This window comes from Pongo abelii, chromosome 6, assembly GCF_028885655.2.
Source record: "Pongo abelii isolate AG06213 chromosome 6, NHGRI_mPonAbe1-v2.0_pri, whole genome shotgun sequence".
NCBI lineage: Eukaryota > Metazoa > Chordata > Mammalia > Primates > Hominidae > Pongo > Pongo abelii.
This window is the reverse complement of record NC_071991.2, coordinates 51,553,453-51,566,306: the sequence shown is the minus strand read 5'-3', so window position 1 is coordinate 51,566,306 and position 12,854 is coordinate 51,553,453. Positions and strand designations below refer to the sequence as shown.

The window sequence follows — 12,854 nt, the reverse complement described above, 5'->3', positions numbered from 1 at the left end:
CACTTAGATCTTACTTACACACAAGGCTTCATATTTCAAAGACTGATCCATTTTATTGTCTTGATCTGTTCGGGCTGCAGTGCAGATAAGCAGTTCTGCTTTTATATGTGGAAAAAGAGAGGCAAACGAGGTTTTATGTTGTCCCATAAGGGTTAGTCTCCATTATTTCTGCATTAAAGTTACATGACGTGGGCAGTGTAAAACATGACTGCAGAGGAAGCACGGTACGTAGCCAGACATAACAGGAAGGGATCAAGGAAGTTCTGGCTACCAGATATTGCTACTGCTTTGGGGTTCCTTGTTTTCAATATGAAATTACTCTAGCAGGCCCCTGGAAAGAGTTCTAAAGGCATTATATAGATGTATAATATATAGGTATGGTTATTTTATTCATATATACATATTTTTTTCTATGTTCTTTTTTCCTTTATTTCTTTAAAGCACATTTTGGCTTCCAATTTGACAGTGATACTGGGCTTTTGGGGTGTGCCAGATGTAATTAGAAGTCTCTTCCTGGAAGTAAAATGTTCTGTTAGAGGTAGTTTTGATGAGAATATTCTCTCTGAGTGTTAAATAATTTTGTGATTAATTGCACCATAGTAGTTACGACTATCCATTTCCTCTAGTAGGTTAGGAAGGGAAATGTTTGAAGGAGAGGTGATTATATCTGGTAAAAAGAACTACAGAACTGTCAGTCTGATAAATGACTAGGCCAATATTGGAGTAAAATAAATGACAAAAGTTTCTTTTCTCTCAGCGTAACACTTAGAGAATTCAGTAAGCCAGATATGGAGACTACTTTGCCAACTATAGAGAGAAAATACTGCTGATGGTAGGCAAAGTTAGGACCAATTAGTCTCTTTCAACTAAGTTGAAAGCTGTTCTGCTAGCAACTGTGAAAAGTCTTTAAATACATGTAATTCTTTTCCTTCTCTATTACAAACACTCACACCCACACATGCCTCTATGAGTCTTTGGCTTCAGGTTCTTAGACATAATTACAGCCCGAAGAGTAATTGGTAGCCAAATTTACACTTCAGGTTTCCTAAGAAGGTGTAAATCCCAGTAGAAATGTGCCTCTGATAAACCTCATGTCTAAAAACTAGAGATTGTATTGTAAAATCCTTGGATTTTAATTTGATAGTAAGTGTTATAAAATAGTGACAAAATGTGGCACATATACACCATGGAATACTATGCAGCCATAAAAAATGATGAGTTCGTGTCCTTTGTAGGGACATGGATGAAATTGGAAATCATCATTCTCAGTAAACTATCGCAAGAACAAAAAACCAAACACCGCATATTCTCACTCATAGGTGGGAATTGAACAATGAGAACACATGGACACAGGAAGGGGAACATCACACTTCGGGGACTGTTGTGGGGTGGGGGGAGGGGGGAGGGATAGCATTGAGAGATATACCTAATGCTAGATGACGAGTTGGTGGGTGCAGCGCACCAGCATGGCACATGTATACATATGTAACTTACCTGCACATTGCGCACATGTACCATAAAATCTAAAGTATAATAATAATAATAATAATAATAATAAAAGAAAAAAAAATAGTGACATTCTAATTTTTCTTTTAAGGGATGGTTTCTGTAGACTGGTTTTTTTTAATTTCATAACTTTTTCTCCCTAATGGTAAAACTTTTCAAGCTGCCATCATTTAAAAAATAGCCATAATCATTTTATTAAGTATGAGTGTCATCATTTTTCAAAGTAATGTTTTCCAAATGTCCTATGAAACAGGCTTATAATTCCTGCAGAGAAAAGATATTCTGGAAGGGTTCTACAAATCTTAGCAACTGCAAACCATTGCCCTAGTGTGTGATATTGTCATTAACTGACCTAACTGAACTGTAAATTGAGTTATAATGTATTTTCCTTCTTGGGTTTATTAGTGCTTGCAATCCATTTGTTTCGATTTCTGAAAACATATACACTACCAGTTTCTTTAGCTCTGGGTTCGTGGAGATGTAGGGTAATAATCTTCAAATATATAGGCTCAGTCACTTATAGGCAGTGTTGTTGATTATATTTAATTGTTTTTAACTGTGAATTCAGTCAGTACCTGGTCCAAGTAAAGTAGTGGCTACAGTTTTAGCAGTATAGTTTTAGAGGAACATTCACAGCCAAATTCTGGTTTGAATAATTAGCTCAGAATTTGGTTGAAGGTATATAGAAGATAGTTTCTTTTTGTGCCTATACAGAATTGTCAGAAAAGGAAGCATTTGTTTTTGTTGTACTAGTCATTAAAAATGAAGGAGATGGAAACAAGTTTAAGTTTCCTTGTTCTTTCCAGATTGTATCTATTAATTGATACAATCTGAAATTTTCTCTACAGTTTACTTATTGTAGAGGAAACATACTCAGTGGGTGTATTTCCATAATTTGAGGATATATAGAGTGTATGGAAATTTCCTTTAAGTTGGAGAAAGTAGTGCTTTGTAATTTTTTGTGGTGATATTGACAGTTGTGCTTTGTGCTGTATCTTAGATCATGTTACCATAATATTTTGAGTCAAAACATCTCATCATTGTAAAGTAAAAATACACATGCCTCTAAAAACCTCACAGAATGTCATGAAATAATACCCTGGGACTTTTCTTAAGAGACACCAGTTGTAATTTGTATCTAGGATTCCAGGAGAAGTGAATTTAACATCTGCTCGTTATGAGGAAAAAATGAGCTATGTAAAACTTGATGGATAATAGATTATATTGAAGAGAATGACAAATATGCTCCACATGCTCTGAAACAGTATTTAATTGACCTCATATATCAATATGCTTGCCATTGTTGGTGATTTCTCACTATCCTAGTGAATAAGTAGTACTGAAAGGTGTACTCCCAGCTTGGATGTGGAGTAAGACATACAATTCCAATTGACTTTAGCAAAATATATTGCTAATTCCAGGGATCCTGCTTTGGGATCATGTCTCCAAACTAACTGCTTCTGCTTTTGCTATTTTTAAGCAGCTCCCTGACTCCTCTATAAAGAAATAAAGGAATTAATGTATGGATTCATCAAGTAGAGTTAGAACATTTTGAGTGTTCAGTTTTTCTACAGCACTGTGGCACGACATAGGCTTCTATATATTATCTTTCATCTTAACCAGTCAAAAACAGAGTTCTAGAAAAAAAGGAGAGAAAACTAGGATTTTAGTATTGCTTTCCTAGATTTATAAGTAGAGAGCCTAATTTGCTTTGGTTTCAATGTCATTTTCTGTAAAAATACTGAAAATGATTTTGAAAAGCTTTATACAAATTCTAATATGAAACTCTTCATTGTCATATATTCAGTTACCTATTTCAGTATGCATGTATGAGTATTAAAATCATTTGACAATTGAATGACTGTCTAAATGTCTAAAATGTCACTTAAAGTGATATGTAAAGTTAAATGACTTGAGAAAAGTATAATTCATATAAAGGTAATATTCTATATATTAATGTATAAAATGGACATGGACTTCAATAGAACTTCAGAAGAGCAAATCTTGCTTTCATATTCATAATTTGAATCTTCATCAAGTAAAAAAAGCTAAAGATTTAAAATGTTTTTGAGTAGAGAAATTTTTAGATATGGTAATACAGAGTCTTAAAGATATGATAGAAACTTCATATTCTTTGCTCATGTTTGCTGATAGTCTTGGATTAGGGCTAGAGCTCTGAAGGTCTTAAAGATTTAGTTCAGTAATTGAATGTAAGTAACTGTAATGTTTTATATAGTATCCAAATGTGATGATTTTAAAAATATGATACTACTATTAAAGACAGAGCTCATGTCTATGCTTCTTTTAAAATTTTATTTTTGCCTTGTACCTTTTGAAAATAGTAATGAAATATGAATCATGATAATAATTTACAGTTATTTCAGCTTTGTTAAGCAAAATAGGCAGGCAACAAACAAACCAAGATATGTTGCTGCTCAAACTATTAGCAGTACAATTTTTTTTTGCTAAATTATTTGTCAAGTCTATGAAACTACATATCTCTCTTTTATTTCAGGCATTCCGCGAGTTATCCAATGTAAATTTAGACTTCCCCTAAAGTTAATTTGCCTACCAGGTCAGCCTTCAAAAACCGCAAGCCACAAAATTACTATTGACACCAACAAATCTCCAGTCAGTCTTCTTAGTCTCTTCCCAGGTAAGACTTTTGAAATAACATGCCTGCAGCATCAAAAATGCTAAGAATTTAGAATGGAATCCTTCATCAGCAGTTAATGATGGAGTAATTATCAGATAATTGTTAAGTAAGCGTATAAAACTGCCTCCAGGATTTTTCCCTCCTTTGCCTGTTCAAAGGTGAATAGCTTATATCAACAAGGTAATAAGGTATTCCTTTTAAGTTTGATTAAAATTATCATAATAATTATTTTGCTATGGTATTCAGAAATAAAAACATCAAGTATTTCTCTTTAGACTGTGAATTTTTTTGGCTTGGAATATAAATATTTATTATTCATCTTTATGGTAGGTTTTTGGATATATCTGTCTTCTAAATGTATAAATATTTATTATTTATCTTCATTGTAGGCTTTTGTATATGTACCTTTTAAAGTATATTCTTATGTCTCTGAAAAGTAATCTCATAAGTAGATGCTCTTTGTACTGTTTTATTCTGCTGTCTACAGCAGCTAGAGGGTGTGCATCCTGTGCTTCTGGTTGTTTAGAAGAGTTTCATATTTAATGCTTCAATATCACAGTGAACATTTGGGGTAATTTGTGATGGTATGACTTGGAGAGAAGTGTCAGTTTTTCTTTCTGAGTGGCTTAGAAACTAAAGAAGCTTTTATTGGATAAAACACCCTTAGTAACCAAGGTTTTTAGTGTGTCATGTCATTAACTTTCTTGATGGTGGGGTAGAATTGAAGAATAAAAACTTGGAATTAAATCAACCCTTTTAAATCCTTCGTTAAAAATCAGCACTGTTGCTATGAGATGCATCTTCACCTTTGCATTAGTGGATAAGATTTAGGATACAAACAATACTTCTCACAAGGTTTAGAAATTTATGGTAAGTCAACTTTTGTGTTATTAACTACTTAAAGTGCTTATAATTTATTTTTTATTATTTGCAGTGTTTCAAAAATTTTATTTATATATAACTCTGAAAAATCTCCAAGATTAAATGTTTTACTACAATTATTCTATTCTTAAGTGTGAATTGAGTTTGGAGATATTTTTTACCTTTTAGGTAAAATATATATTTTTTTTAAATAAAAATATTTTATTTTAAAAAAATATTTTTTTTAAGTATTAAATAAAAATATTTTTTTTAAAAAAAAAAGCAAAATATTTTTTACCTTTTAGGTTCTTTCTCCCATCTCTTCTTTTACCTCCTTATTTTTTAGTCAGTTTTCTTGTAACAAACTTGGATTATGAAAAAAACAGACTCACTACCTTCTGTAACATCTTGCATAAACTTATTAGTTTATTGGGTCTCCTATACTACCTTAGGAACATAGTTGGAAATTATATGTTGAACACCAAATTTATTGGTGGCTTTGAAAAACGTTTAAGCACCTGACTTCTGAGGAAGGGTTGATCTTTACTGTAGATAAATGGAACCCAATTAGAATTGAATAAAAACACCTGCCTTTGAGCAGAAAGGTAATGTCCATAAGATACGAATTAGATAGTGTGTACTAAAGAAAGCTTAGATGACGTATCCATTTTCCTCCTGATTTTGGGCTCAATTATTTTGATGTCATTATGCTCATCAGCATATATTTGCTTCTTACTCACTTTAGGAATGGGACACAATGACAAATTTTTAAAAATTTCTTCTGGGATCCAATATATATGATATAGAGTGGTTTTAAAAAAATTCCTGGATTTATATTCATGTTAAACATGTTGGATGGAATAATGTGCTTGTTTAAAATAAGTATCACTTCACTCTTATAAAAGTAAGACTTAGATAAAGTTGCCATTGCAAATCTTCTGTCTGTTTTTTTAACTGAAAGAAGCAAAATTAATGAGCTTTATAGAGAAGAAATAAAACAACTTTTACCCTACATGTCTTCCCATTTGTTTATTCCAGTTCTCTTTCTGTGAACAAATATAGGTATATTTAAAATAGCTTTAATTTTTCCTATTACAAAAGAAATGTGAAATTTAGAAAATATAATAACCAAAGGGAAAAAAGTGAAGGTTACTAGTAACTCTACTATCCAGCAATACCTTTTTCTGTTTCATTACATTTTTCTAATCGATGAGTTCACGTCCTTTGTAGGGACATGGATGAAACTGGAAATCATCATTCTCAGTAAACTATCGCAAGAACAAAAAACCAAACACCGCATATTCTCACTCATAGGTGGGAATTGAACAATGAGAACACATGGACACAGGAAGGGGAACATTAAATAAATATTTTCTCTAGGCATTTATCCCCAAAAAGAATTTCACTTGTCATACTGTTTTGAGACATCTTTTTACACCATTAGATATTTTTGATATATGATTTTAATGATTACATAGTATTCTCTCATAAATCCATACTATAAAATCATTTGACCAGCATTATACTTTTAGATATTTATGTTGTTTTTAGTTTATTAATATTGTAAATATAGCTGTGATGAACATTGTTGTAACAATACTTCTTCAAATTTATTATAGTTTATTTGATGAATATTTAAAAGTGGAATTGCTGGGTCAGACAGAGAATCAGAATGTTTTTAAAACTTCTGAAATGTAGTGTGAAATTGACTTCCTGAAGGAATACTAGTTAACCCTAACAACAATGTTTGAATAAAGGCGTCTAGTACCCCAAACCTTGCCAATAGAGAATATTATAAGAAAAACCTTTTAATATGCCTAATAGTTATATAGAAAACATTTATTTACATATATAAATAGCTATCTGGGGTGCTTCTGGCACCCCAGAAAAGTGAATTAAGCAATAAATACCTTTTTTTTTTTTTTTTTTTGAGACAGGGTCTCATTCTGTCACTGAGGTTGGAGTGCGGTGGCACAATCATGGCTTACTGCAGCCTCTACTTCCTGGGCTCAAGCAGTCCTCCCACCTTAGCCTCTAGAGTAGCTGAGACTACAGGCATGTACCACCATGCCTAGCTAATTAAAAAAAAATTATTTTGTAGAGATAGGATCCCACTATGTTGCCCAGGCTGGTTTTGAACTCCTAGGCTCAAGTGGTCTTCCCATCTCGGGCTCCTAAAATGTTGGGATTACAGGTGTGAGCTACCGTGCCTGGCCAAGACATTTCTTTATCTCATATAAAGAGAAATCCAGAAGTGGGCAGTGGAAGCTGTGGCAGTAGTTTATGACTTTTATGAAATACCTAGCATTTTTTCTTTTTTTGTAATCTGCCATCTTTAGTGTGTTGACTTGTTCCACGGCAATAAGATATTTGCTTCAGCTTCAGGCATTATATCTTACTACAAGGTAGGAGGTAGGGGGAAGAAATAGCAATATAGTAATGATGATAACTTTTATCAGAAAAGAATTTTTTCAGAAGATTCCCTAGGAAATTTCTGCTTAGCTTTCAATAGCCATAATTTTTGTCACATGGCTTCTTTTAAGCAGTACAAGAGGCTGAGAACTAAATGGGCTAGAGAAAAGGGGGTTGGGAACATGTGTTGAATTACCTGACCATCAATGTATGTCACAATACCAGTAGTTTTATACAAAAATTTTACTTAAATGTAATAACAGATAAAATGTCATTTGATAATAGTCTTTTATGTTGCTCAAGTGTGTTTCTACATTTGCTTGTCAATACATTTATATTTTAATGGTTACATAATATTCCATTGTTTGGAGGTGTCATGTACATATCAGTTTTTTGTACTTCTCTATTTCTCTTAGGAGAAATTCTTTGGAGACAAATGCTTGAGTTAATGGGTATGCATATTTGAAAACTTTATTCAAATACCAGCTGCCTTTTTGAAAAATTGTATCACGTTATACTCCCAGCATCAAGGTTCATGCGCATGATAGCAGCTGGATTCATTAAATCTTTTTAAATTTTTGACATTATTAGGTAAAAAATGACATTTCATTTTTAACTTGAATTTCTTGTATGTTTAATTTTTCTTAACTCTTGCATTTCTTCTTTTAATTCCTTCTTTTAAGGTTTATATTTTTAGGTAGTAAAATTTCTTAATTGCTTTCTTCATAGTTTCAGGTTTTCATATTATGCCTGCAATGATCTCTATTCTAAGATTATAAAATACTTGCTTATTTTTTCTGGTACGTTTTTATACATTCTTTTATTCTCAAACACAGCTTCAGTGCATATTTTTGTGCTTTTAAGAAAGCTTAAATTGAAGTATGACTTTTGTACCATAATTACACATTTGAAGTGTATAGTTTTGAAAAGTTTGATTTCTGTATTTATCTGTGCAGCCATCTCAACGGTTAAGATGCTGAACATATCCATCACTGCCAAAAGTTTCCTTTTGTCTATTAATAATTCCTTATCTTGCATCCCAAGCAACCACTGATCTGCTTTCTGTTACTAGAGATTAATTTGCATTTTCTAGAATTTTATAAAATGGAACTATATAGTATGTGTTCTTTTTCATCTGTCTTTTTTTATTCCTTTATTTGATATGTGATTTGCAAATAATTTCTCCCAGTCTGTGGCATGTATTTTGATTTTCTTAACAGAATCTTTGGAAAAGCAGAAGTTCTTAATCTTGATAAACCCCCTGTTTATCAATTTCTTAATGGACCATAAATTTACTGTTACATCTAAGAGATATTTCCTAATCCAAGGTTGCAAAGTTTCTCTCTTTTTTTTTTTTGGTAGAAGTTTTCTAGTTTTAAACTTTACATTTAAGTCTCTTCCCCATTTTGTGCTGATATTTATGTGTGATGTGAGGGATGGATGAAATTCATGTTTTTGCATCTGGGTGTCTAATTGTTACAGCACTATTTTTCAGACTATCCTTTTCCACTGAATTGCCTTTTCAACTTTGTTGAAAATCATCTGACCACATTTATGTGGGTGTATTTCTGCTTTCTTAATTTTGTTCCATTGATATCTTTGTCTATTGCTATATACCAATAACATTGTGTTTTGATGACTATATTTATAATAAGTCTTGAAGTCAAGTAGTGTAATTTCTCCAACTTTATTCTTCTCAATGTTGTTTTGGATATTTTAGGTCCTTTGCATTTTCATATGAATCTTAGAATCACCTTCTAAATTAAAGAAAACTGGCTGTTGGGATTTTGATTGGGATTGTGATTGTATTGATTCCATAGATCAATTTGGAGAGAACCGATATCTTAACAATATTGAACATGGTATAATTTTCTCTCTGTATTCTAGTTTCTTAAGATGAAAGTGCAGACCATCGTTCATTTATTTAGGGTCTATTTTGTTTCTCTCTGTGAGGGTTGGTAGTTTTTCATGTACAGGTTTTACAAATCTTTTGTCAGATATATCCCTATTTCATATATTTTTATGCTATTTTGTTTTATTTCAATTTCAGATTGTTCTTTGTTAATACATAGAAATACAATTTATTTTATTTTCTTTTGATATGGAGTCTCACTCTGTCATCTAGGCTGGAGTGCAGTGGTCCAATCTCGTCTCACTGCAACCTTCACCTCCCGGGTTCAAGCAATTCTTCTGTCTCAGCCTCCCAAGTAGTTGGGACTACAGGCACACACCACCATGCCTGGCTAATTTTTGTATTTTTAGTAGAGATGGAGTTTCACCATATTGGTCAGGGTGGTCTTGAACTCCTGACCTCAGGTGATCCACCCGTCTTGGCCTCCCAGAGTGCTGGGATTACAGGCGTGAGCCACCCTGCTTGGCTTACAATTGATTTTCTTATATCAATCTTGTATCATGCAACATTGTTAAACCATTTGTGGGCTCTATTAGCATTTTTGTAGATTTAATCAGTCAGATTTTCTACATAGATGATTATGTTACATGCAAATCAAAACAGTTTTACTTCTTCCATTCCAACTGGATTGTTTGTTTTTGCTTGCTTTTTGCCTTGGCTAGAACTTCTGGGATAATGTTGAATAGAAATGGTGAGAACAGACATTGTCTTTCACCATTAAGTATGTTTTAGCTATAAGTATTTTTTAGTTTTTTTTTTTTTTTTTTTTACCAGGTTGAGGAAGTTCCCTTCTATTCCTAGGTTACTGAGACTGTAATCAGGAATGGATATTGGATTTTTTCAAGACTACTTCTACATCAGCTGAGACATTCTTATCGTTTTCTTCTTTATTTGGTTAAATATGGTGGATTACATTGATTAATTTTTAATGTTAGCCCAACCGTGCATTCTTGAGATAAATTATAGATGGTCATGATATATTATCTTTTCACTATATTTTTAGATTTAATTTGCCAAACTGTATTTTAGAATTTTTTTTATCTATATTCATGAGAGAAATTGATCTGTAATTTAGTTTTTTTCTACAGTTATGTGAATAATTTTTACTTCATCCCCCCACATTTTATGTTTTGATGTCATGAGTTTCTTATATCTGGATATTTATACTTCTCTCCAGATTTGGAAGGTTTTCTCTTATTGTTTTGCTTGATACTGTTCTCTAAATCTTGCAGCCTTTCTTCTTTCCTTTCATTTTTTTCCTCCTCTCACTGTATTTTCTAATAATCTGACTTTGAGTTCACAGATTCTTTCTTCTGCTTAATCAGTTCTATTTTTGATGTTCTTCCTTGTATTTTCCTCCTTCACCCTCCCCTCCCCTCCCCTCCTCTTCCCTCTCCCATCCGTCCCCCCTCCCCCTGTGCCCTTTTCTCCCATCCTGTCCTCCTCCCCCTCCTCTCACCTCCCCTCTCCTCTCACCTCCCCTCTTCTCTCAGGGTCTTGCTCTGTCATCCAGGCTGGAGTGCAGTGGCATGATCATGGCCCACTGTAGCCTTGACATCCTGGGCTCAAGCAATCCTCCGACCTCAGCCTCCCAAGTAGCTGGGACTACAGGTGCATGCCATCACACCTGGCTAATTTTCTTATTTTTTTGTAGAGACAAGGTTTCACTTTGTTACCCAGGCTGATCTCGAACTCCTGAGCTCAAATGATGTGCCTGCTTTGGCCTCCCAAAGTGCTAGGATTACTGCGCCCAGCTGTTTTCATTTCATTCATTGTATTTTTTCAGCTCCCAAACTTGTTATTCTTCTGAGTTTTGTTTCTCTGTTTTTTTTTTTCCTGGTTTTTTGAGCTTCCTGAAAACAATTATTTTGAATTCTTTGTTAACCTGTAGATGTCCATTTCTTTGGGGTCAGCTACTGGGAAATCATTGTGTTCTTTTGGTAGGGGTATGTCTTCTTTGTTTTTCATGTTTCTTGTTGCCATACTTTGATGCTGGCACATTTGGTGGATCAGTCTCCTCTTTCTAACTTTGTGTGCTGATTTTGGTGCGAAAGACCTTCTTCTATGGAAGGGTCAAGAGTGCTGGCAGTATGAGATGTAGAGGTTCTGGCCCTGGAAAAGGCATAACAATGTAAACTGTGTGCAGCTCTCTTAGCTGTGGTTGGTGTTGGTTAAGATTGCAGGTATCCTCAGTTGCCAACTCTGTGAGTGTTCTCAGCAATAGTGAGGGCTATTGGGATCTTTAATGGCAGTGGATGCTAGGGTACTCCCAATCTCTTTTTCTCCCAGCAGGGAAATCATGGCCAAGGGGATCCCTCTTGGCACTGTATCTGGCTTGTGGGCCAGTTTCCAGTGCCTGATGAGTGGCACCTATGGAGATGCCATGGAGCCAAGTCCTGAAGTATGGATATGTGTAAAGGGACTTTGGTTCTGAGCTTTGGGTGGTAATGGCACCAGTGCCTGGGGCACAGGAACCACCATTGCTATGTTGGTGATGGTATGTGAGGCATTAGTGTTTATGAAACAGCCGGGGAGCCCGAGATGGGAGCATGGATGTGTGCAGTTACTCTGGCTCTGGGGTACAGGATGGGACCTTGTCCTCTATGGCAGGTGATGTAATGACTGAACCATAGGAATACGCAGAGAGACCTTAGCTGTAGGACCTCGAGTGTGAGCTGGCTCACTCTGGTGGTAGCTCTGGTATCTGAGACATGGATGGGCATAGTGCAGCCACAGAGCCAGTGTCTGAAGTATACACATTCATGAAGTGACTGTGGCCTGGGGGTTAGGGGAATGTGCAAGGTTTGGAGAGGTGGTGGTTTTGGTTCTGAGGTGGTACAACAGCAGCTACTTCTTGAGCAAGGGAATATAGAGCCATGCCTTCCTCTCTGAGGTTCCCTGGTGGAAATGGCTGTTGGGTACCTCAGTGGCAAAAGATGCTGGTGTCTTCTGTGGAGCAGGCTGCTGGGAACCATGGAAATTCCCACTCCACGACTGTCACCAATAGGCTGTTGCCTTTATTCTTTGTCACTAGCCGTCTGTAGGCATCTTAGGTATGCCAATATAACCAGCCATTTGTTCCGTTTTGCTGCAGCTTCTTAAATGGGCCCTTGAGCTCCCATAGGGCTATTATGGTTTTTGAATAGTTGTCTGTCTCTCTCTCTAATTTTTTTGCTGGGGATGAAGACTGGAGTCCCCTACTTCACCATCTTGGTGACATCCTTTACCCCTGTGATGATGTTTAATGTTTCTTTTTTTTCTTTTCTTTCTTTTTTTTTTTGAGATGGAGTCTCACTCTGTTGCCCAGGCTGGAGTGCAGTGGCACGATCTTGGCTTCCTGCAACCTCCACCTCCTGGGTTCAAGCGATTCTCCTGCCTCAGCCTCCTGGGTAGCTGGGACTACAGGCGCATGCCACCACACCCGGCACACCACACCCGGCTAATATTTTGTATTTTTAGTAGAGATGGGGTTTCACCATGTTAGCCAGGATGGTCTCGATCTCCTTA

At 35.1% G+C, this 12,854-nt stretch overlaps 1 protein-coding gene across 8 annotated transcripts in view; it reads left to right on the top strand.

Moving 5' to 3' along the window:
- Positions 1 to 12,854, top strand: part of BBS9 (Bardet-Biedl syndrome 9) — a 483,026-nt gene that overhangs the window by 233,683 nt on the left and 236,489 nt on the right. For all 8 annotated transcript variants that reach the window (XM_054559335.2, XM_024250181.3, XM_024250180.3 and 5 more), the window contains one exon: positions 4,022 to 4,162. In XM_054559335.2, coding sequence (XP_054415310.1) covers positions 4,022 to 4,162 — 141 coding nt within the window. The remainder of the gene's footprint in view (positions 1 to 4,021; positions 4,163 to 12,854) is intronic.